At 37.5% G+C, this 26,659-nt stretch overlaps 1 protein-coding gene across 1 annotated transcript in view; it reads left to right on the forward strand.

The window, feature by feature from the left end:
- Positions 1 to 26,659, forward strand: part of PKHD1 (PKHD1 ciliary IPT domain containing fibrocystin/polyductin) — a 484,394-nt gene that overhangs the window by 346,675 nt on the left and 111,060 nt on the right. Inside the window, 3 exon segments of the mRNA XM_017849608.1 lie at positions 2,137 to 3,015; positions 3,928 to 4,096; positions 6,313 to 6,470. Coding sequence (XP_017705097.1) covers positions 2,137 to 3,015; positions 3,928 to 4,096; positions 6,313 to 6,470 — 1,206 coding nt within the window.

The following is a 26,659-nucleotide window of genomic DNA, read 5'->3' on the forward strand; positions in this document are numbered from 1 at the left end:
AAAAAAAAAAAAAAAAAATTGCTTAATTCTTTATTTAAATGCTCAAGACATTTTTAAGTCTTTACTAATTGATTAATTTTCAGTCATTGTTTAATGTGCACAGAAGTAAAAAGACCTTGTACAGTTTAAAACTAGGAATTAAATCCATGGAAGTATAAGACATTAAAAAACCTGATAATTAAAATAATCCTGAGAGCTTCTGGATAGCTGAACATGTGGAGTTTCCTAGGCTAAGGCGGTGCACCCGGGGAGGGTATGGGAACTGCATGCCCTTCTCTCATGCCATGCCCTACACATCTCTTTATTTGTCTCCCTTATAATATCCTTTATAAGAAACCTAGGAAATAACAATAATACTGACATGTTGCCTTGACAGAGATTCTGAAATCACATTAAATGCTAAAAATAAGCTATTTATGTATGGACTTATGCTTGCATTTGGTGTTCTTTGTGCCAGAGTTCCACAGAGCAGGTTTGCCAGCTCTTTCAGCTATGTGCTATTGGTGAGGGATATTGCCCAACAAATATCTTTTGGATGTTTTATTGTTCTGTGAGTATGTCCACACCATCTACCAATACTTCCTCAATAGCATTCATTGAGAAATTTAAATACGTTAGAATCCTGTTGCCTGGCCACAAGGAGACGTATAGGTTCTTTTACTTAGCCTGTCTTTCTCAAAAGGACTTGCTTCTTCATGGCAGTCGATTTGCTAGGGTTCTAGTTTCTCGTCTCTGAAAAGGTAGTGAAGAAATGAGGGGCTTAGGCTATACTGTCTTTGAACCCTAAATACTATTATTAAAACAGTGAAACAGCAACTTCAAATGTATTGCTTCCTTTATCTTTATGATGAATAACTTCATAGTTTACCTTAGTCAATACCTTAAAAAATGAAATAAAAGGAGCCAAAGTTGCGACCTACTTAGCAAAGGATGCACAACTAATTATTAGCTCATAGCTACAGTGCAGTTATCTGAATCATAATGTGGAGATGCTACTTTTATACACTGAGTCTTCCTATCTTTCCAGGATGCCTGCATGGGGTTAATAGTGCGACTTTTCATCCATGTGCCTAAGTTTAAGTCCTAGCTTGTTAGTTCATTCTTCTCTGCCTCAGTTTCCTTATCTGTAAAATGAGGTTAATAGTTGTACCTACCTCATAGGATTTTTTTGAAAATTAGGAGTATGAATAAATAAATGAATATAAATTAGAATAGTGTCTGCAAATAATGAGTGTTATATGAGAGTTAAAGTTTTTAATTCACCTCATTATTATTTCATATTAATTAATCTATAATCATGTTGTTATTAATTTTACCAAGAGTATATATGCTGAATCATTGTATTTTTAAATCAACTTACTGGCGATATTTTATAGTGTGTTTTAACAATACCTATTTAAAACAGTACAAATAACATTGCAAATGAGAGTATAAATTTACTATTTTCTCCTCATATAAAAGATATAGAAAATCTTATTATGAAAATGAAACAGTGAATAAAGTGTAGCCAGGATAAAAATATAGAAAAGATTTTACAGAATCTTTAAAGTGATTTTAAAAGCATGTTATTGCTTCTACCATATTTTAATCAGAAGCATGTATTGAATATCATGCTTCTGGATATCAACTGAGCAGAAGGAAATTTTGCACTCATACCCTTCTTCAGAAATGCTTAATATTCATTTGTGCAATGTCTTCGTGTGAATGGCTGTGACCTTTCACGTGGTGTCACTGAGACGCTGAGAGGGAGACTTGGCTTTGAGGTGAAGGGCCAGAAACCCAGAATCTCTTTATTCTTACCCAGTTCTTTGACCAGGCCCCAGACAAATGCACAGAATTGTTAAACGTAGCCATGCCCATCCCCAAAGTTTGCCTCTTTACTATTTCTCCTCTCATCATTCCCCATCCTATCACCAGACTCTTCAGACTGCACATGCAATTCAGGCATTAATGTGATACTTGTAATGATTCCTACGTTTTTAGTTGAGAATCTGTGGTGTGAAATATGATGCTGGTGTTGAGAATAAACTTACATTTTCGTTAAAAATCTTCATATCTTAATGCCCTAAAATGGGTCATTCTTCAGCCTTTTGTGGGGAAGAGGAAAGTACCTGATGACATGCATTTTGTTTATAGGTGTCCTTCAACTTCTTAATGTGGAAATTCAGAACTTCGGGTCACCACTGTACTCATCTGTTGAATTCAGTAATGTGTCAGCAGGATCCTGGATCATATCGTCTACTCTGCACCGGAGCTGTGGCGGGGGCATTCATGCAACTGCCAGTCATGGAGTACTTTTAAATGACAATATTGTGTTTGGTACAGCTGGCCATGGCATAGATTTAGAGGGTCAGGCCTATACTGTCACTAATAACCTTGTGGTCCTGATGACACAGCCAGCGTGGTCCACCATTTGGGTGGCAGGAATCAAAGTGAACCAAGCAAAGGACATCAACCTCCATGGCAACGTTGTGGCAGGATCAGAGAGAGTTGGCTTTCACATCCGAGGCCACAGGTGCTCCTCTTGTGAACTGCTTTGGTCTGACAATGTGGCCCACTCAAGTCTTCATGGCCTTCACCTCTACAAGGAAAGTGGACTTGACAACTGTACCAGAATCTCTGGTTTCTTGGCTTTCAAGAACTTTGACTATGGTGCCATGTTACATGTAGAGAACAGCGTGGAGATAGAGAACATTACTCTGGTAGACAACACTATTGGTCTTTTGGCAGTAGTGTATGTATTTTCTGCTCCACAAAATTCCATCAAAAAAGTGCAAATTGTGCTTAGGAATTCAATCATTGTGGCCACCAGCTCTTCTTTTGACTGCATTCAGGACAAAGTGAAGCCTCATTCAGCCAACTTGACATCAACAGATAGAGCTCCTTCCAATCCAAGGGGGGGTCGAACTGGTATTCTGTGGCCTGTATTCACCTCAGAACCAAATCAGTGGCCTCAGGAGCCATGGCACAAAGTAAGGAATGACCATTCAATTTCAGGAATCATGAAACTTCAAGGTAGGATGTTTTATTTTATCTAGGCAATACCATTTCATACATCCATGCATATAATTTTTAATAGCATTTGAAATGCTATTAACAACATGCTAGACCACAATGTAACAAAAAGGTACATTGTGGTCTAGTGCTTGCTGTCCAACCTGCTGAGTATTGCTAGCCACAATGGTAGTTTATAATTTCTTACAAAAGTCACTGCTTTATACATATTGAAGAGCTTTCTACAACTTATTTTTTTAAAAAAATTTTAAAAATTTGAATATAATGAGATGGAATCTTGCTATCTTGACCAGGCTGGTCTCAAACTCCTGGCCTCAAGCAATCCTCCCATCTCGGCCTCCCAAAGTGTTGGGATTACAGGCATTAGCGACCACTCCCGGTCAACACAGCAATTATTTAAGTTGATTACATAAGAACTCTCTTGGTTAGGTGTTATTTTTTCTATTATGCAAGTGAGGAAATTGAAATGTAGAAGTTGTGTCTCATCTGAAGTTGCTTAGTAGATGGTTGAGCAGCAGAGGTTAAAATCAAAGTTGTGACACGACTTGTGCAGTTAATCTTCTATTAGATCTCTTGTACCATTGTACTCTCTCCCCTGTTACTTACTTTATCTGTCAGTGGGTTTGTCTTTCTGTAAAATGAATGGATTTTGATCAAGCCTGAAATGAAAAGCCTTATTGCTGTTAAAGCTTTAATGTATTGAAATACTCTTCTCTGTTGCATACAATGTCCATGTATTGAAGAACTACACATATTTTATATCAAGATTTATGTAAATTCCTAAGACTTACCTGGATAACTTAAACTAACTTGGAGTATATGTTATTGTAACAATATTTAGTTGTATATTAGATGTTTATGGCTGGTGGTTTATATGATATAATGTTATGATATATGTTTTTAAAATTTCAGATGTTACCTTTTCTAGTTTTGTGAAGAGTTGCTATAGCGATGACCTGGATGTCTGCATTCTACCAAATGCAGAGAACACAGGAATTATGCACCCAATAACAGCAGAGAGGACCAGGATGCTAAAGATAAAAGATAAAAACAAGTTCTACTTTCCCTCATTACAACCCAGGTATAATTTTTAGTATTTATAATAAGCCATATTTATGAAGTACTTGGCAATTCTTCAAACCCTAAACATGTTTTTTAAAAAGAATAAAATCATCAAAGAGATAGAAATAAGTCTTAGAATGATAAGGTATGTTAACTTAATGACCAATTCTTTACGCCTCCTATAATCATGCCTTGTGATAAATGATTTTTAAAATATCTCTCACTAAAGAGGAAGGGGCTATTTCCCTCCCCCTTGAATCTGGACTCAGCCATGTGACTTTCTTTAGCTAATGAAAGAGGCAGAAGTAATGAAGTGCAAGTTTTATTGATATTGTTTTATTGTTTTGTCTTTATTAGAGACTTCTTTGGGACGTTTTCAAACTTTCTGGTAATAAATTGACTCTAATTCTTCATTCTTCGTTGAAATAAAGTGTCAGTGGTCTTCAGAAGGAGACCCGTTTGTGCAGGAACTAGTAGATAGAAGGAGATTGTGTCTGCTGACAGGAATCTCTGAACTGAACGATGAGCTGTGGCAGACACTGGCATTTCAGACCAGGTGTAAATACTGTTTTCTGACATATGATCTAAGAGTTTCATTCAAATATGTGAAAACTAGATAGGAGTTGTTTTTTTTTTTGTTGTTGTTGTTGTTTTTTGTTTTGTTTTGCCATGAAAGAGAATAGAAAGTTAGAAGCAGGAAGAATGAATTACTTTTTCTTTCCCACAACACTGGGGCAAACTCCTTTAGTTGGAAAAAACAAAAACAAACAAACAAAAAAGCACTCTAAAGAAACCACCCTAATTAGAGCATTCATGTGTTTGGCTTAACACGAGTGTCTTTTTGATGTCCATCCCTGAATCATTATAGGTACTTAAACATGGTTAGGTAGGCAATTGATGTAATTTTGTCACTTTTTAAAATTTACTATCCAATTTTCCTTACGTTCATGTCTTACCCCAGGCTGATGTAGTTGTAAAGTTACATGTCTTAGTCTGTTTGTGCTGCCATAACAAAGTACTGCAGACTGGATAATTTATGAAGAACAGAAATCTATTTATTTTATTTTTGGAGGTAGAGGTCTCACTCTGTCACCCAGGTTGAAGTGCAATGGCACAATCATGGCTAACTGCAGCCTTGACCTCCTGGGCTCAAGTGATCCTCTGCCTCAGCCTCCCAAAGTTTTGGGATTATAGGCATGAACCACTGCACATGGACATAAATTTATTTCTTATAGTTCTGGAGGTTGGGGAGTCCAAGATCAAACACTGGCATAATTGGTTTCTGGTGAAGGTTTCTCCCTCCTTCCAAGATGGTGCCTTGTTGGTGCACCATCTCTCCAGAGGGGAGAAATGCTGTGTTCTCACATAGAAGAAATGGAAGGGCAAGAGAGCACACTCTTCATCCTCAAGCCCTTTTATAAGGGTACTGTCTTATTCATGAGAGTTGAGTCCTCATGACTTTAACACCTCCCACAGGCCACACTTCTTAATACTATTCCATTAAGGATTAAGTTTCAACATGAAATTTGAAAGGACCATCATTCAAATCATAGTACTATGTGATATTAACAACTGAATCTTTGTGCTGATAATACTCAATACATTGTTGGTATACAATAAATATTTAATATTATTACTTACTGTATTTCAAAGCATTAAATTAGTGGAAATAAAATAAGTTCTCTACAAGTCAATGTTATAGTTATCTATTAATTGTTTATATGGCCCACTTGACTCTAAATTCTGAAAGTGCAGGTGCCGTGTTTGTCTTTGTTACTGTCATGTTACCCAGCCTGTCATTTGTAGGTTTTCAGTAGATATTTGTTGAATGAGAATATCTATTTTTCTTTGTATATAGCATAAATATAATTGATATTTATAATAATAATTCTAAAATACTGCAAACTCCTGAAGTTTCTAAAAATAATTATATTATGTTCAGTTGTTATGAGAGGAAGTTTTTTTGTATCTTACTTCTTAAAAAATTAGCAATCTATATAAAGATTACATATTAAGATATCCAAAATATTTGGTTAGTAAGAATGTCTTTCTTCTTGACCATATAACCAGGAAAAACATGATTTCATAAAGAGTTTTATTTTATATCTATGTAACACATTATCAATAATAAAAATCTGTTGAATTTATTTTATACAACATTAGCACTACCAGTGTATATTTTCTTCTTGCTGCTTATCATGAAATGAAAGAGTTGCTTTTTGACTGTCTTTACAGGAAAGATTTAGGAAAAGTAGTCTGCCCTGAATTAGACTGTGCAAGTCCAAGGAAATATCTCTTCAAGGATCTGGATGGGAGAGCCCTGGGTCTGCCTCCACCAGTTTCTGTATTTCCTAAAACTGAGGCAGAATGGACTGCCTCCTTCTTCAATGCAGGTAAGCTATATCTGAACTCAGTGCCTGTGGTAGAGGCAAGGGTGCTTGTGAAGGAACTGGTTTAGCTGTGCTCTTTGAGAATGAAATGTACTGGTGAAGACCTAAATTCTAAAGTTGGAGTCTGTGCTATCTGCTGCCAATTCACCTGTATTACAGGAATGCTGAGTCATTATGTGATCTCACAACTTTACTGCTGTGCCCTCTATGAGATTGCCTGTGTCCATGTCAAAAGTGCAGATTCTGAGTGCCCAACTCGGTGCACAGCTGGGAGGACAATTCTCTCCTAGCTTGGGCACTTGGGCCTGAAGCAGTCATCATGCTCAGTGTTTCATACTGGTCTGCCATGGAACCAGTTCCTTTTTCTTTAAGCTTACCTTTCTTTTCTGTCAGGACTTAAAGCGCTGTCTCAATGGTAGGGTAGATGTCATGTGGTTTGTCCCCCTTTTCTCCATTCTCCAACTGTCCCCCAAACAGGACTGTGCTCCAAACTTCTTCCTCTTCTTGCTTATGCAAGCAAAGCACCTTTTATATCAGTTTTTATGGCTGGACCCCTGGAGAGGTCATTGTCCTTTTATTTCCACTAACAAGGTGACTCTGAATTCCCATTTGTGTTCAACTGGAACCTGCTGTGGTCAAACGTAAAGAAGTTTTTCTGTTTTTTCCCTATCTCTTTAGTTGATTCTTTTTAGATATCTTTTCTGGTCTTCCTTGTCCTTTTTAAGTTTTGAATGTGAGACTGTCACAGGACTATGTCCTGAGACCTTTTTCCTTCTTTCTCTAATTTTGCTCCCTAGGACCAAGACTGAAATACCATCAAATGCTGATGACTTCCAGTTTATATCCTCAGCCTAGACTTGACCCTGAAATTTGGTCTAGTATAGCCAACTGACTTTACTTGGAAAGATAATAGACATCTCAGACTCAATATGCCTCAAAAAGATTCTTGATCTCTGCCCCATCTACAACCTGCTTGTTGCCTAGCTGTCCCTACCTCAATAATTGGTGCCACCATTCCTGAGGCTATTTAAGTAAAAAACCTGGGAGTCATCTTTTATTTTTCTTTTTCCTAACCTTCTCAATCTTGTCATTTCCTCCACTACTACCACTCTCACCATTCCCTTTACTACTAGCCACCATTATCTCTCACTAGGTGAGAGAATAGCCACCTTGCTGATCTTCTTCCTTCTACTTTTGTAGTCTCTAGTCTATTCTTCACATAATGGCCAGAGTGATATTTTTAGCTTTCCACTCATTCAGAATTAAGTCCCAGCTATAAGCCTGTAAGTCTTGCAGCCCCTGGTTCCTGCCTACTCTCTCACCTCCTCTCTTGTGACAGGCCTTTTACTTAGTCATCCTGGTCTCTTACTGTTCCTTTAACATGGTAAGCATATCCCTATATCAGGGCCTTTGCACTGGCTTTTTCCTCTTCCTGGAATATTTTATTCTCACTTCTTTGGGAGCTAGTTCCTACTGTTCAAATAAGGTACCCTCAGAGAAGCCATCCTTGACCACCCTATCTAAAATAATCATGAGATCATTATTCTGGAGCTCTGCTATGTTTGCTTTATTGTTTGTTAGAGTCGTGTTACGTAACATTATAAATATAATTGCTTACGTTAATGTACTGTTTATCCTTTTTAGAACTCAAACTTCATGAGGGCAGGATTTTTTTTTTTTTTCCTCACTGGTGTGTATTTGGGAGGATACTCAATAAACTGGTTGACTGATCAAATGAATGGATTATAGGTAACCAGCCAGAGTAGCTTGCTGTTTTGCATCATCCAAGAGCATGCAGAATGAACTGAGGCCTTCAGGTCATTGGTTGAAGAATTTATCTGTAATATGAAAGCCTAAAATGCAGATAGTTCTAGGTATCTCTTTACTTGTTTTCACCTTTCTTTCATCTGAACTACTGCTACAGTACAGCATTTGGCACTTGGGGCTGTTTCTACATATAATTATTTTAATTACCATAAAATTTCATGCTTGAATACTTATACTTTTTAATATTTATTTTATGTTTTTCCATATGTTGAAGGCTTATCTCTGGAATAGAGTGACAAGCTGTGGGGACTACAGTATTGGTTTTAAACTCAGTGCCAGGTGCAGGGAAACGCTGAGTAAATGTTCATTTTAATATGTCGGCTGCATTTGTTGAATAGAACCAGCAAATACCTTTTTTGCACAGAAGAATGAAACTCAGGGACACATTTATACTGAGAAAATATGTGGGTCATAGTAAAAAAGAAAGTAGCAAAAGAAAAAAGATAAGGGGTTACCCTCCTCTTTACCCCTAGATCTACTCAAATGGCGTTCTATAGTAAGTTTTCTATTGGTTTTAAGAATTATTCCGCCATTACAGGTATTTATGCTATGGGGAAAACATTCTGATATGTTAAAATAAGCACATGCCTAATTGTGGGACTTTTCTGGACTTGAGCTTTTGGTGAGGATCCCATTTCTGTGGAATCCATAAGGGATGTGTGTTTCAGAGCATTTGATGAAAATTATATTTTATCCTAACAGAAGGGAATAAAGACTGAAGACAATGTCTTAGTTTGGGTTGTCCTGGAAGCAGACCCTGATACAAGGCTTAGAATTCAAGTAGTTTAATCGGGGGTGATCCCATAAAACACCAGTAGGGAAGTGAGGAAGTATACTAGGAAAAGAAATAAGGCCAGTAAGGGAAGTGTTATCAAACTGGTTGCCACTGTGGAAGCTGATGCTCAAGTCTGATGGGAAACTGCGGGAGATCATGGGAACATCACCCCAAATTATCCCAGCCAAGCCACGGGGAAGCTCATGTATTTATATTTCAAATCCTGGCTCCTCTGTCTTTGAGCTTACCTTTCTTTTCTGTCAGGACTTTGGGGGATGCTTTGGGGACATTAACTCTCCAGCCCTTTAGCTTTCTCTGAACACAGGCTAGCTGTGCTCTTCATTGAGGCCACCAAAAACTCTCAGAAGGAAAAAAAAAGAGAGAGAAAAACATTAACACCAAAGTTATCAAAAGAAAAAAAAAAGCTTTTCAGAAGGAAGTCATAGGTTTTTGTGGTAGCAGCCTTTGGTGTATGAAGGTGAATGCCAAAAATACATGGGTGTGGCATCAAAAGCATCTGTTACAAATAGAAACTCTAAAATGTCAGTCAAATTCTCCATGTTTAAATCATAAGAATATTCTTTTTAGGTGATTGCTTACCAGGTGGTGTAATACGCTGTTTAGGGACAAATATGTTCTTGCTGCTGGTTGCAATGGTAGAATATTTGCTTTTTCTCAGCTCTTTACCATGGCTGTCAAACATGATTCAAAGGTAAAACTCCATGAGTAATATAATATTACACACGATTTACTATCAGTGTGTGGACAAGCATGTATGTGTGTGAGTGGCTAAATGTCCGTATGGAGGTATGTATGACTGACTGCCTAAACTCCTGATGTTTTAGAGCTTTATAACATTTTAAATGAGGTTGCTATAGGTACCAACTGCAAGGATTCCCACAGAGGAATCTGCTGTTTACTGCACTAAAAATACAATCTGTGTCCTCTTGCAATGAAAGAGACAGCACATAGTAAATGGTGCCTTCCGGGTGCTGACAGGATTGCAGTGTTTTTCTTTGACTTCCAAAGTATGAGTAAATCCCTCCTTCCCTAATGCAAATTTCTTTTCATTTTTAAACCATCTTCTCTTAGCTACTTTCCAGTTCCTGTCCACAATGTGGTGGATGATAAAAGCACAGATTTAATCTCAGGATAATTAATGACTATTTTGTATTTTTTCTCTTCAAGACCAGAATCTATGATTATCTTCAGTAAACCAGAGAAAGTAACGCAGCTAAGGTGAAAATGGAGACCACTGGAACCAAATTTTATATTTATTCCAAATGTCATTAACAGACACTTATATCCTTTCCATATTTTTTAAACGTATCTCTCCAAGTCGTTTGGAGTCCATTGCCTTTGAGGTTTATTTTTAATCTGGAAAATAACAGAGTTTATTTGCACATATAAGTTCATACAAAAACTACTCACCCAGACAGATATCCACAGGTCCCAGCATATTGTCATATATTCTGGCATTAGGAGCAAAAACCATCCATGTGGATCAGCTGTGAGGAACACTCTGCCAGTGGGTTTTGCTATCTGTGTAATGCAGGGTGTGTAGCCAGGGGAGAAGAGAGCTGCTAATTTTGTTTCATACTTATCTGTAAGTTTGCATTTGCAGCCAACTTTGAAAAATGTATAACAGTAGAGAGCAAGACAGCTCATGCCAAGCAGGTGATCTTCTTTTTTATTTTATTTTATTTTATTTTTTTGAGACGGAGTCTCGCTCTGTTGCCCAGGCTGGAGTGCAGTGGCCGGATCTCAGCTCACTGCAAGCTCCGCCTCCCGGGTTTACACCATTCTCCTGCCTCAGCCTCCCGAATAGCTGGGACTACAGGCGCCCGCCACCTCGCCCGGCTAGGTTTTTTTTTTTGTATTTTTTATTAGAGACGGGGTTTCACCGTGTTAGCCAGGATGGTCTCGATCTCCTGACCTTGTGATCCGCCCGTCTCGACCTCCCAAAGTGCTGGGATTACAGGCTTGAGCCACCGCACCCGGCCTCCAAGCAGGTGATCTTCTGAGAACCATTTACATTTTATTCTGGAAAGGAGTTCTTTTGATTATGGAGGCATCTGATGATCTGAACAGTCAAAATGGTTTAGAAGAACAAAGCACTGAAATTAATGTCCCATTCAGGTAGAATTAGGCAGATACCAGAACCTTCCATTCTGGCTCCGTACTCAGTTTCTGTCTGTCCCAGGCTACAAATGGGTGTCATCACCTCACAACCCGGTTCATACATGTGGGGCACCAGCAGTGTCGGGAGGCAACAGAAAGAAACCAGAGCTTCAGTTTCAAGAGCATTTAACAATTTCTCAACTACGACAAAAAAAGCGGAAGGGAGGTAAAATGAAAGCTAGCATTGCATGAGCACCTTGTTTATGCTACACACTGAAATTGGCATTTTCATTGATTTGCCAAGTGTATTTTGCCTACTTCCTGTCTACCAGAGCCTCTCTAAGCATGGAAACTATAGCAATGAACAAAACAACATTTCTGCTGCCATCAAGCTTATGTTCCAGTAGGGTTAGGTACATAAACAAATAAAAATTCCAGAGGTACAGAAACAAAATTCCAAATAAACAAAAAAATATTCTGGGACCGGTGGCTCATGCCTATAATCTCAGCACTTTGGGAGACTGAGGCAGGCAGATCACCCAAGGTTGGGAGTTGGAGACCAGCACGGCCAATGTGGCAAAAATCCGTCTCTACTGAAAATAGAAAAATTAGCCAGATGTGATGGCACATGCCTGTGATCCCAGCTACTCAGGAGGCTGAGGGATGAAAATCGCTTGAACCTGGGAGGTGGGGGTTGCAGTGAGCCAAGGTGACGCCACTGCACTCCAGCCTGGTTGACAGAGAGAGACCTGACTAAAAAAAATTATATATATTGTATATAATGCATATACATTCACGTACACACATATGTGTATGTATATAACATGTATATATTATATATGTGTGTGCGTATGTATATGTGTGTATATATATGTGTGTGTATATATATAGACAGTGTGCTGGCTGTCTGGAGGCAGGCAGTGTATATATGTGTATATATATATGCACACACACATATACACACACACACACACACACATTCCAGGAGAGATGAGAAGGATGGAAAAAATACAATAGTGGTTTAGGCTAGAAAAGTAGTTTGAGTTGTCTGTGTGCGTGTGTGTCTTGTGTGCAGGGGAATTGCTATTTGAAATAGTTGCATTTCAAATGAAACCTGAAAGAGGAGTGAGGACGGCCTGCTCTGAGCAGACAGAGGAGCCTTCCAGGGAGAGGGAGCAGCCAGGGCAGGGACTGTGAGACCCGAAAGGGCCTCAGCAGGTGTGAGAGGTGGCTGGAAAGGAGAACGCTGTGTGCAGTTTTTGAGAGAAGGAGCAGTTGCAGATAGACAAGAGCCAGCCTCTTTCTTGGCCAGGGTAAAAGGTTTGGATTTTATTTCAATTTATTTCTCTCTTTAGTGTACATTTCAGATGTACAGCATGATGGTTTGATACTCTTACACATAGTAAAATGACTACTATAGTGAAGCAAATGAACATATCTATCATCTCACATGGTTAACCGCCCCTACTTTTTGTGGCAAGAGCACCTATAATCCGTAATATTAGCAAAAATCCTGACTACAACACAATATTATTAACCTAGAGTCCTCACGTTGTGAATTAGACCTCTGGACTTATTTGCCTTACATATCCTTACATATCTGCAACTCTGTGTCCTTTGACCAACATCCCCTCATTTCCTCTCACCCCCAAACACCTGTCTCTGTTAACCACAGTTTTATTTTCTATTTCTATATATTTTTGGAGATTTTAAGAAAGGTGGCGGTAGGATTTTCCTTGTTCCCTGAAAAGATTGTACTAGCTGTGTTGGAGTGCACTGGCTGTCTGGAGGCAGGCAGTGCAGCCCGGAAGCTGTGCAGGTGGAAGGGAAGCAGGTGAGGCTTGGAGGTAGCTGCTGCACACGTGCTGGCCCACAAACTATTGGCTACCTGTCTACAGTGACGTATTCACAGAAATTTACCACTTAGAAACATAGCAATTTGGCAGAGTAATTTTATGTCTGTTGAGTCTAATAAGTAAAATATGGGGCTTATAGTTTGTATATCTAATTTATCTGATAATTTGTATTCTTTTTTTAAAAAAAAGTATTACTCTTCAATAGACTGAAAATTTTAAAACAAAACAATCCCCCCTCATTCTCCTGGCAATATTTTTTCATGATGTGGTCAGGACACTAGCTCTTAAAACTGGCTTATCATTAGGATCATCTAGGACATTAAACATTCATTGGCATGTAAGGAGATTTTGAATCAATAGGTGTGTGTAAAGTCCAGACCTTTGAGTTAAGCACACACACACACACACACACACAAACAATAAGTGATTCTGCTGTGTTAGGTTTGAGAATCACCACTATAGAGTTATATGTTCCTTTTGAAGTAAATAAACAAGATATTAAGAAGATAATATTTTTAATTTAATAAGTGGATAGTTTCAAATTTTCATGAATAATCAAGAATTAGCTCTCTGTGCCAAATACCAACATATATAAACATACTTGCTTATGAACACACTGAATATATTTCCTCAAGAGAAAAGAACACTAGCTAAAAGATTCAGGAATATTTACAATCTTAATTAAGTATTTGAATAAAACAACATATTAAACCTCTTTTAAATAGATCATTTTCCTAGAAGTGAGGTGACTGACCTCAAAATGTCACTTTCATAATACATCAGTGGATAAAAATGGGTTTGATACTAAGTTTATGTTTTAAATGCCACATTGAGTAGTTATATTAGAAATATAAACTCACGATAAGCTTTTCCCACACTTTCCTTGACATTATTTCCAGCAAAGTGCTGTGGTCTGACCAAGATTTCTGACCACATACAACTTCAGGGCAGGTGAGTTTCCCATTCTTTACCATGAGACAGTAGGGAACATTTTTCAAATTGTGTTACTTCTTGGACACTTCTCAAGAAAGAAAGTTATAAACCACTGTGGAGACCTTAAAAGTGACTGGCCTCAAATCAAAAATAAAAGATTAGGTTGATAAAAAAAGAAAATAAAGCTGGCATTTGACTGTCAGCCCATTGAGTGATGAAGTGGTTTCTAACTGAATAATGGGGAAAGTTCAGGTATTGTGGCAATGTCTGCTCAGCTGCTTAACAGAGAGTAGCTAGCAGTTTCTCAACTTTTTGTTGCTAGACCTTGAAATGTGTCTTTTCTTTAAGCTTTCTAGGCTTCTCTTTCTTCCCATTTGTCCTGAGAATGACAGCAAGATGGTATTATAAAATGGGAGATTGGAGAGGGAGGGAGAAAATGAGAGGACAGAATGGAGAGGGGAAACGGTTGTTAGAAAATTTGTCTGCCAATATCAGTGCTTGCAGAGGTCTTTTTCTTCTAGCTAGAGGGGAAAATACCATTCTCTTTTCCCAAGCAATTATAGGCCCCAAAGATTGAAGCTTGGTATATAGCTCTTTAATCTCAGCAGATATTTATGGTTAAACATTAGACTTTTAGGATTCCAGATGTCAGGGTATTAAAATATAAAGGCACAGTGGAGTCTCAGAAAATATTAGACTCTTTGGGATACGTGGCCGCAAGGGATTTTAATCCCAAGCAGAGGGGGATTCTAGTAGTACGTTGTTAAGACCCAACAAGTACCTTTCCTTCACCTTATTTTCTCACTCCCTCATGACTTGCCTGGTCTCCAGGCAGTGAATGGCATAACAATATTTGATTACATTTTGAAGCAGTCCATGCTGTGAGTTGGAATGATTTTTCATGTGTGATCTATAAAGGATGATGTGAACAGGCATGTGATGTATGGGGACAATTTCCTTTTCCTTTCCTCAATCTAGGGATGTTATTACTGTGATTGTCTTGCTCCTCAAATCTTCCATTAACAATAACAGCATCTACACTTGCTGAGTGTCCACCATATTTCTGACTCTGTGCTGTGACCTTTCAATGAGTTACTTTATTTAATGCCATCAGCGGGATCTACTCTAAGAGACAGTCCTGTTGACTCCATTTTATAGATGTGGGAACTGATGTAGACATTAAGTACCTTGTCCAAGTCATAAAGCTAATTAACAAGGTTCAGATTGAACTGTGTTTTATTTTTATTTTTTTAGTTTTAGAAAGAAAGTCTCACTCTGTCGCTCAGGCCAGAGTGCAGTGGTATGATCATAGCTCACTACAGCCTCCAACTCCTGGGCTCAAGTGATCCTCCCACCTCAGCCTTCCAAGCAGCTGTGACTGCAGGCACATGTCACCACACCTGGCTAGTTTTTTTAAAAAACATTTTTAGTAGAGATGAGGTCTCACTATATTGTCCAGGCGGGTCTTAAACTCCTGGACTCAAGCAATCCTCCTACCTTGGCCTCCCAAAGTGCTACAATTATGGGCATGAGTCATCACGCCCAGCCCCAAACTGTGTTTTTAAGACTATGATATACTACCTGGTACCATCTATCCAAGTTTTCTTCCTTCTTTCTTTATATTCTTCAGTGTTAACTGTTTTAGATCTATCAGCTTTCGTCACATACAAAGCTCCATCCACACAGAACAAAGAAAACTGAGATTGTGCAATTGTCCTAGCAATTTTCCAAACAAACTAGCAATAATAATAATTACCATTATCTAGTGCATTCCATGTGCCAGGCATTATGCTGAATAGTTTATGAATACTCTCATTTATCCTTACAACAACCTTAACATGAAGGGATCGTTATCCCCCTTCAGCATTTGGAAAAATAGAGTTTTGGAGAAGTTAACTAATTTTTCACAGTCCCACAGTTAGAACGTGCAGAACCAAAATTTAAATCTATATTTGTCTGATTCCAAAGCCAGAGTTCATAGCCACTTCTGGATAATTATCATTGTGTGGTTTGAATCATCTGGTAGGACTCTATGCAAAGATGTAATTAACTGGATCATTCACATATTTTACTTTACTTGGTAGCAAATAAATTTTTAGAGTTTAACGAGTAACTGTTGACTACTTTAACATTTTTGAAGGGCAGTGTTATAACAACCACACACAAAAAAAACTTATTTAGTTCCTCTTCTTCATACATAATATATATACACCTATCCCTAAATATCCATGTGGCATTGGTTCCAGGACCCCTACAGATACCAAAATCCACAGATGCTCAAGTCTTATATAAAAAAGGTGTAGTGTTTGCATCTAATCTACATACATTATCCTGTATACTTTAAATCATCTGTAGATTACTTGTAATACCTAATAAGATGGCTAACACATCACTTCGTTTGTATGGATTCAACATAGTACTCCCCATGTGGCAAAATCAAAATCAAGTAAAACCTCTGTTTGGAACTTTGTAGAGTTTTTTTTTTTTTCCCTCCACATATTTTTGATCTGCAGTTGGTCAGAACTCAGGAATATGGAGGACCTTTGTGACCCTCCTTCACCCATTGCTCAGCTCCATTACAGCCCTTCTCGTGGGCTGCTGCCATCATTTTACAAGTCTACCTTCTCACCAGACTGTGAGTGACTTCAAGCTAAACGTCTTTGAATTTCTAGTACAATTTCTGGAACATAATATATGCTTTGTTAATGTTTGTTGAATGAGGGAACAAATGTGAATAAGAAAGTCAGGAATTTAAGTTTAGTTTGCCAGTCAACTCTTCCACAAAGTAAATTTTATAGATTTAATTAATGCATAATTTGTTTTAGCATTTTCAAAGAATATTCCCCCATTTTCTAATTTCAGGAGATTGTAAAAAATGTGGTACATGGCCAGATAAATTTTGAAAACTCTGACTATTCCTATTTTGGAGACCACCATGTGTATGAAAATACTAAGAATTCTGATAAGTTCTGCAATTAAATTTTTAAAAATACTGTTTAATTTTGTGTTACCTGGTACTTCCCAAGCTTTTTGACTAGAGAATATCTGTTCATACTACACATTAGGGTCCCTTGGAATAAGTGTACATCAGAACACATTTTGGGAAATATTGCCTTTTGTTAATCTATTAGTCTACAGGAATACATGCTAGTTGGAAAGAAATCACAAAATTGTAGTGTCTTTAATTTGGATGGTCCCTTGAAGGTCAATCAGCTTCATTTCACATGCCTATGTGCCCTTTACCTTCCATTTTCCCGGGAAGTGGGAGTTCACACCCTTTTAAGGCTGCCTAGATTATATTATATTTTGAATAACTGTTATTGTTATGCTCTTCCTTCTGTGACTTCTACCCAGTGACCTAGTTTGCCTTTTGTCATGACAGAGTATGTCTTTCCACGTTTCATATAAGTCTTTCTGTATTACAGCCTTTTACATATTCAAAGACAGTAAGACAGTGATTTTACAATAAACCAAATAAGACTTTTTCAAGCATAGGAACTCTAAATTCCTTCTACCAGCTAACATATGACATTTTTTTAGTTCTCCAGTTTTAGACTGGCTTATGTTTTGTTGTGGTAAAATACACATAATATAAAATTTACCATCTTAACTATTTATTTATTTATTTATTTATTTATTTTTAATTTTTTGAGATGGAGTCTCGCTCTGTCACCCACACTGGAAGGCAGTGGTGTGATCTCGGCTCACTGCAAGCTCTGCCGCCCGGGTTCATGCCATTCTCCTGCCTCAGCCTCTGGAGTAGCTGGGAGTACAGGCACCCAACCACCATGCCCAGCTAATTTTTTATATTTTTAGTAGAGATGGAGTGTCACCATGTTAGCCAGGATGATCTAGATCTCCTGACCTTGTGATCCGCCCACCTCATTCTCCCAAAGTGTTGGGATTACAGGTGTGAGTCACCATGCCCAGCTCATCTTAACCAAATTTAAGTGTACAGTTCAGTGGTATTAAATACATTCATAGTATCGTGCAGCCATCACTACCATACTTCTCCATAGGTCTTTTCAACTCTTAAAACTGAAACTCTAATGTCATTAAACAGTAACTTCCAATTCTTCCCTACCCCATGTCCCTGAAAACCAACATTCCACTCTCTGTCTCTATGATTTTGACTACCCTTGAGTACCTCATATAAGTAGAATCATACAATACCTCTTGGGACTGGCTTATTTCTTTTAGCATAATGTTCTCAGGGTTCATCCATGTTGTAACATATTATGGAATTTCATTCCATTACATGAACTTTTCACATTTTGCTTATCCATTCATCCACCCATGAACACCTGGATTGCTCCATGTCTTAGCTATTGTACATAATGCTACTATGAATATGGTATACAAGTATCTCTTAGCGACTCTACTTTCAATTCTATTCGGTATAGATCCAGAAGTGAAATAGCAAGGTCATATGGTAGTTCTGTTTTTAAATTTTGTGGAACCATCATATTGTTTCCCACAATAGCTGTACCGTTTTACATCCCCAGCAACAGTACACAATGATTTCTCCACATCCTTGCTGACACTTCACATTTTCTATATATATTTTTTTGAGACAGAGTCTCGCTCTGTCACCCAGGCTGGAGTGCAGTGGCACGATCTCGGCTCACTGCCAGCTCTGCCTCCTGGGTTCATGCCATTCTCTCCATTCTCCTGCCTCAGCCTCCCGAGTAGCTGGGACTACAGGCGCCCGCCACCACACCTGGCTAATTTTTTGTGTTTTTAGTAGAGATGGGGTTTCACCATGTTAGATAGGATGGTCTCAATCTCCTGACCTCGTGATCCACCTGCCTCGGCCTCCCAAAGTGTTGGGATTACAGGCATGAGCCACCGTGCCCTGCATGAAATTTTCTATTTTGATAGTAACCATTTCAGTGGGTGTGAAGTGAGATAGCATTGTAATTTTAATTTGCATTTCCCAAATGATTAGTAGTGTTGAACATCTTTTCATGGGGTCACCGTTAATTTGAATATCTTTTTTGGAGAAATGCCTATTCAAGTCCCATACTAATTTTTGAATTGGGCTATTTGTTTTTTTTTGTTGTTGTTGTTGTTGAATCTTAGGAGTTCTCTATATGTTGTGGATATTAATCCCTTACTAGATATATGATTTGCAAATATTTCCCCCATACTGCAGGTTTCCTTTTCACTCTGTTGATAGTGTTTTTTGATCCACAAATTTTTGAAATTTTTATGAAGGACTGGCATATTTTTTGATGATCTTGTCTTCAGTGATTTTTTCAAAATCTAGGAATAAGAACTGAGCATTACCCATCCAGAACAGTATTGTTCAATAGAAATATAATGCACTAGTGTAATTTAATATCTTAACATACAGGCTAAAAGCAGTAAAAAGAAACAGATGAAATTAAATTTAATAATACATTTAATTTTGCTTAATATATTTTAAAAAATCATCATTTTAATATGTAATCAGTGTGAAAGTTGAGATATTTTGCATTCTATTTCTTATACTATGTGTTTAAAATCTGTTGTGCTTTTCACTGTTATGACATATGTCAATTTATAAAGTATGTTTTTATCAAAAGTATTTGATCTTTGCCTATATTTTATAAACTTTGCAATTGACAAAGTAGAATCACATATAAACATTGTTTAAAATATACCTAAACATTTTCCAATAATTGTTATCTGTTTTACATTTTAAATTATAATTAATTAAAATTATACATAAGTTAAAGCTTAGCTCCTTAGTTGCACTAGTCACATTTCAAAGACTAAATAGCTACATGTAGCTGCACTCACCATATGGATATCTTTCTTCCTTTGTTCTGAGGGACACACATTAAAGAACATTGATTTTTTAATCCATGTACTAGACTCTATCCCTGTTAGATTACATTTTTATAAGTCAACGGTCTTCAGATGCAGCCTGGGTTCCTAGGATTAGAAATGAATCACAGAATTAGAAACCATTCTAGAGAGCACCTAATTGATTCTGGGCATATAATTCAGTCAATTAACAAACAAAGCTTGTCTAGACTTGGATTACCTGCCATTTGCAGGAGGTATTATTTAAATACTCAATTCTCCAAACAAAGCATCAAGATTTTCTGAAACAGAATTTTACTACTCAAGTTAGCAATCCTTTATGAGAAATCTATTCACATTTCTCTGTTTTATTGTATGTTTGAAAAGCAGTAATATCAGTGTTTCACAAGAGGAGCTGTTTTTGAATACCTATCCCTAAATAAAATTACATGGTTTTTTGCCATAATAATAAACTGGCTCTCTATTTTCTATTTCTTTTATTTTAGTTTATTTCTTTTTTTCTCTTTCTTTTTTCCCATATTATTTCAAGGACTTCATTGACTAGTAAGCTGTGTTCCTAGTCTTCAAATTTTAATAATGGAGTAACACTGCATTGCTGCTTTAATCCTTTCAGTACAATAGTATTGAAAAATTTAACAAAAATATTAGCTAGGTGTGGTTGTGCACACCTGTAGTACCAGTTACTTGGGAGGGTGAGGTAAGAGGATTGCCTGAGCCTGTGAGGTCAAGGCTGCAGCGAGCCATGATTGTGCTACTGCACTCCAGCCTGGGTGACAGAGTAAGACCCTCTTCCCTCCCTTCCAACCTCTGAAAAATTTAGAAGGTAGAAGCTCAAATTTAAGCTTGTTTTATGCCTGAGACGAATGGATGAATTTCGTCTTTCAGACGAAAGACTGAAATTTGTCTATTTTCAATTTCATTATTTTTATATTTTCATGTGTATGCATACACGCACATTTTAATGAAAGGGAATACTTGAACAGTCCCTCCAATAAATAAAATGCTTGTGCCTTGCCAATAGATACCAAAGCAGCTCATAAATAAGTACTAAGCAAGTTATCTCAATATTATGGGTCTGAAAAAATCATTTATCTGGTTTACAGTTTTTTTCTTTATGTATTTACATTGTCATGAGACGTAAAAACTAATGTTAGTTTCTGACATTGGAAGCATTCATTAAAAGTATTCTAGAAATAAATGTGTTAATGGAACAAACTTTTAAAGTCAGAAATAGATTCAGATGCATTTGACAATTTAGTTTATAACAAAAATAGCATGTTAAATTATGGGAAAATAGAAATTATTCAATCAGCAATGTTGAACCATTTGACTCATCATTTAGGGAGAAAAAACAATTTAGAAATTTTATCTTTTCTTTTCAAAATAAATTTTAAATGGATTAAAGATGGAAAACCCCATAGAGTTACTAGAAAATATTGATGAGGTTATTTAGAGTTACAGGGATACTTCTTGAAAAATGAGTTGGTTATTTTGTAAAGTGTGTCAAGGAAAAGAACACCAAAGAAAAGAAATTTTCCTAGACCTAGAAGCCAATCTTTCTACTACAGAATTAAGGACTTCCAGTATGACTCAATTTCAATTCGATAAGCTTCCTCACAGGAGAAATATTAATAAAAACTGAATGTAAGTTCTTGAAAGTAATTGTCATGAAGGAAGGGAGTTGAAGCCATTTTTTTATGTGTCTGTGAGTAATAATTTCTTCCCTTTTGGGTGATATTGGTAGGATGCAACTTTTCTTGGGCACTGCCCATGTGGAAACCAGCCTATCCATGTCTGTAGGCTATATTCTGTCTTTCTGTTTGAACATGTTAGAGACAAAGGAAATCTTAGAGCTTTATAACTTTGTAGACAAAATGCATTTGAAAAACTTGGCCCCAGGCCTGGCATGGGATAAGCACTAAATATCTTGACTATTCCATTCCATTGCCACCACTGCCACCATTTATCATGATTCTGGTTGGGATGGTGATGAACATTTGAGCATGACATACTGGTTTTTGTATAAGTTTTCTATTGCTGCTATAACAAATTATTAACAACGTAGTGGCTCCAAACAACACCTAAGTATTATCTCACAGTTTTGTAGGTCAGAAGTCTGGTGAACTTGTCTGGTTTCTCTGCTTCAGATCTCTCATGGCCAAAATTCAGGTAGTGGCAGGATTGTGTTTCTTTCTAGAGTTTCTGGAGATGATTTCACCTTCAGTCTCACTCAGGTTCTTGGCCAGATTCAGTATATTGAGACTGGAAGGGAAAAGAGGAAAAGGAAAACAAGAAAAAAAAGTTTAAAATGCAGTTTGAGGCTCAGCTGCTAAGCTGCTCAGTTATGGTCGCTGTGTCCTTGTTCACTGTAGGCCAGGTTTCATGCTCAACTTCTAGGGCTGCCTGCATTCCCTGATTTGTGGCTGTCTTCATCTTCAAAATCAGCAATAGTTAACTGTGTGCCTCTCATGCTTTGAATCTCTCCCTCCTTCTCCTTTACAACAACTCTCTAATTCTAACTGGAGAAAGTTCTCTGCTTCTAAGTTTGTAGTCCAGGATAGTCTTCCTACTTTAATATCTATACACTTAATAATATCTTCAAAGTCCCTTTGCCATATTCCCATAATCAGGATTAGGGCATATGCATCCTAGGGAGGCTATTATTCAGCACACCGTAGTTAATTGTAAGACCTTAGTGTTACTTGAAATAATAAAAGTAAGACATTGGAATACTGATGCCATCTCTGCAAGATCTTTTCTCTTTCAAGAAAGAAATTAGATCTTACTTACCATGTTTTAGAGGTACTGTGGAAGTGTGGAGAATTCCATATCCAATCTGTAGGATAAACATCAGTTTTGATTGAAAATTATGAGGAAATGTTGACAGTTCATTTGGGGCTGGCCCAGGAAGCTGGAGGGCGATGAAGCAGTAATGGGAACTTAAAGGGAGCAGAGGTCAGTTCATGCTGGGTATACCAAGAGACGTAAAAGGCTGGATAGGATGGCAGGAAAGAGGCAATTGAGGCCGGTTCCTGCGGGCCAGTATAGCCTGGTTTGTCTTTGACATGCTTATGTAATATTATAAATCTTAACCTGGCTTTTGTCTGATTTTTGTCACAAGTTGAAGCAAGAAAATTTTATTTTAATATGCACTTTATTTTACCATACGTATTTTAAGTGTGATTGTTTACAATAAACTATCTTTGATGTGTTTATTTACTACACTATTGCTTCAAAATATGGCCAGGATTGGCCTCATCCACCAATTGCCCCTGAGTTAATGGAACCAGAATTTAAGCATTAGAAACTCCTGTATGTCCAGTGCCTGATGATGTTTGGTGACACGAACGTGAACTTCTATAATAAAGAAAAGCAGCTCATTTTCCCTGGATCTCTCAGACACATCTATGACCTACCCAAATAGCTGAGTTTGAGCTTGCGAAAGCTTAGATGAGGGAGCACTGCATTTTGCAGCAATTAATTTTGCAGAGGAAGCAGTCTGTTTAAAGATGCCTGCAGCATTCACTAAAATGGGGGTTGTTTTTCAAGGCCACCAGAGCTGCATTTGGCTAAGGCTGGCTCATCAACAAAACAACAATGCTAAAATATGGCCTCCTGGGTTTTGCAAAAGAAGGGACTAGAAGGGCAATGAATTATGCTCACCTTCTAGAGCTGGGTGAAGACTGTAATTGTTTAGCCCCCTAGCACAACCCTGCAAGGGTTAAAATGACAGAGATATTAGTTTGTGATGGCTAAAATTGTTGGTTTGAAGCTCTCGGCAATACACAGACTGTTATTTACCGGACTTGGTCGATTTACTTCTTAATGCAATAATGACCTGTGAAATGAAACGTGAGCTAGACAATTGTTCCTCATTGTTTCCAGTAAAACATCCTTTCATACCCCATTAAACCACCATTAATTCCATATGAAAGAGAGTCATGCACAAACACCCGATGGTCTCTTTCTTTCTTGGACTTCTTTGCTCCCGTACTTCTGTTTCCTTTCCTTCTTCTTTGCATTTCCTCTTCTCTTTCTCTCCATTTTATCCAAATAAAATATGAACATAATAGATTACATGGCAAGAAATCCCTTTGAAGGACAGGCTGAAACATATCTCTTCCAAAACAGGGGCAAGATTTCAATTGCTGAGCATCCACATGACTCTCTGTTTGCCTTGGACATGAAAATACCAACAGCAAAAGAAAAGTTTTTCAAAACAAGGAGCAATTGTTTAGTCCTGTTTAAAAAAGATCCAGATGCCTATTCCAGATACATAGGTTTTACGTGGTCCCATGCTGGGGATGCCAATCATGTCACATGGCTAGGCACCTTCACTAGCCTGGGGCAAGTGTCCTTCCCACTGCAAGGACGCACAGGGATCACCAGAACTCCCCTCTGTTTTTCAGCAGCCTTACTCATTTTGAACAGCTTCTCCTTATTTCTGGACCTACTTTAACTTTTTTATTACTAAAGGCTCCATCCAAGAAGATTCGAGCCACATGGCAGAAAGCTGCATTTGTAGTAGTTCCTCTCTTTGACCATTTTCTTCCTACAACCTCACAGCTAGTTGTCCTAACTTCCTTCACTGCATGATTAAAATTTTTTGCTATCTAGTTCACCCCTTGCTGTTCACATGATCACTGCATCACTATAATTTCTGTCTCTGGGGTTATATTGCCTTCTCTTTTACTGTAGTCAAATATCCGTAGGCCTCCTTCTTATAAGGACACTTGTGATTACATTTGGAGCCCAACTAGATAATCCATGACACACTCCTCACTCAAGATCCTTAACTTAATTATGTCTACAAAGTCCCCTTTTCCATGTAAGATAACATTCATAGATACTGATGTTTAGGGCATGGTCATCTTAGGGTCATTATTCAGACTAACATACACAGTGATTCCAAGATTTCAAGATACAGATAGATTAGATAGATGATGGATAGATGGATAGATAGATATTAATAGTAGAATGCAGAGAATTTTTCCTCCTCCTTTGAAGGCTCCAGTCTGCTGAAGTGAACTGACAATACATAGATCAACAGGACAAACGGCATGCAAATTTATTAATGTGTGTAAATGTGGGAGCCATACAGAATATCAGATTCAAAGAAGGACCAGATGATTGTGGCTTAAATACCCTATTTACAGGAGAGAGTGGTATGAGAGGCTGTAGGCAGTTGACAGGAGTGGTAAAAGATTTCTAGGGGAAGTAAATGGTCCCAAAGACTAAATAATTGTTTGTAAATTATTCCCTGTGAAAGCTGAATAGGACCCAAGGACAAACAATAGTCTTTGGACAAGTTATGAGAAGGTGAGGGGAGAAAGTACAGTGTGAACATAGGTTATCTTATTTTGCAGATACAGTCTCTCAGGTAATCTTTTGCAGCTGCCCTCAGAAGAATAGGTGAAAAGTTTTTGTGGGCATACGACAATTTTTTGTCTCTTCTCTTCTCTGGTGGTTATTTTTTCCTGATTAGTTGATAAGATTCCTAGAAAGGGGATATGAAGACAATTGCATTTCTTTTGGAAGAAGTTTTCTTTACACAGATACCAGAGAGAATACCTTTCTACACTTGTTGGGGAGGGGGTAGAAGTAAGAGAAGCTTAGAAAGTCCCTGGTTCTGAGGCAGTTTCTAAGGCCTTTCAATTTATTTTAGTTCAAAAATGATCAGTTTGCCAAGCATCATATCATACTTTGGGGTACCATTCTATGCACCCCAACTCTCTCTCTCTCTTTCTCTCTAGAATTATATCTGGAAAGCCCAGATTTGGTGATTTAAGATATTTTCTTTCTCTTTTCTCCTTTTTAGAGAGATGAAGGAGAAAGAGGAAAGAAAATATCTTAAATCACTCTTGGTCACCCACACACAACGGATCCAAACTAACATTTCATCATCAATTTTTATTTTAATCTTATTCTCTCTTCCTGGTTTGGAGTTAGTTATCACACTTTGAAATTTTCAACAATTCATTTTCCCAGCTGTCTTGAAATTACTTTACTTACCATGAATTGTTCTTCAATGGTCAATAGTTTCATGGTATATACTCTGACATTGATCTATGTGACAGTACCAGGTAATGAGATATAGTTCTGAGCAGACTTTTATTCCCTTTTTCAAGACAGTATCTTTTCTCCCTGTTTTAGGATGCCTTTCAATAGAAAATTAGCTGGAAAAGAAGTCAGTAATTAGTGAAGTAAGTACATGATTAATGACTCATTTAAAACATGCCTAATTTGAAAACAAAAATGAAAACAAATGAGAATGACCCTTTATTGTTCAGAGCAGGCCTATTTCTGTGGTGGTTCCCTGTTGCAGGAGACTTTGCAGAGGTCCTGTGTTTTCTTTCAGGGGATGTCTTCTCCGCCCTGGGAGGAAGTCAGTCTTTCTGCTCACATAACCTTGGAACTTACAGCTGATTCCATTCATTCATGTTACATTTTACTTAGAATGGTTAATTACATTAGCATGTGGCTTTCCCCAATTAGATTATATCCTCCTGGAGGGCAGGAAAGATTTATTATGTTAATTTTAGTTTAATTTAACCAATATATATTGATTATCTATTACAATGTGGTAATAGTTACTACTGTTCCAATAGCTCCCATTTACTGGGTGCCTCTTACATACCTGCATTGTGTTATATGCTTTATGGATCAGATCTTTGCAATAACTTGGAAAATAAGCTTCCAGTTAATCAATTCTAATTGATCTAAATATGATGAAACCGATGCTCACAGAGTTTAGGGACTTTGCTTTTTTGTATCAAGTGATAAAATCAGGCTTTGCATTCAAGTCTATCTGAATTCAGGGCCCGTGCTTTTTCTTAATGCGCAAACTTTTGTGTATATAAGCTTTCTGG

This window comes from Rhinopithecus bieti, unplaced genomic scaffold (genome assembly GCF_001698545.2).
Source record: "Rhinopithecus bieti isolate Rb0 unplaced genomic scaffold, ASM169854v2 scaffold_31531, whole genome shotgun sequence".
NCBI lineage: Eukaryota > Metazoa > Chordata > Mammalia > Primates > Cercopithecidae > Rhinopithecus > Rhinopithecus bieti.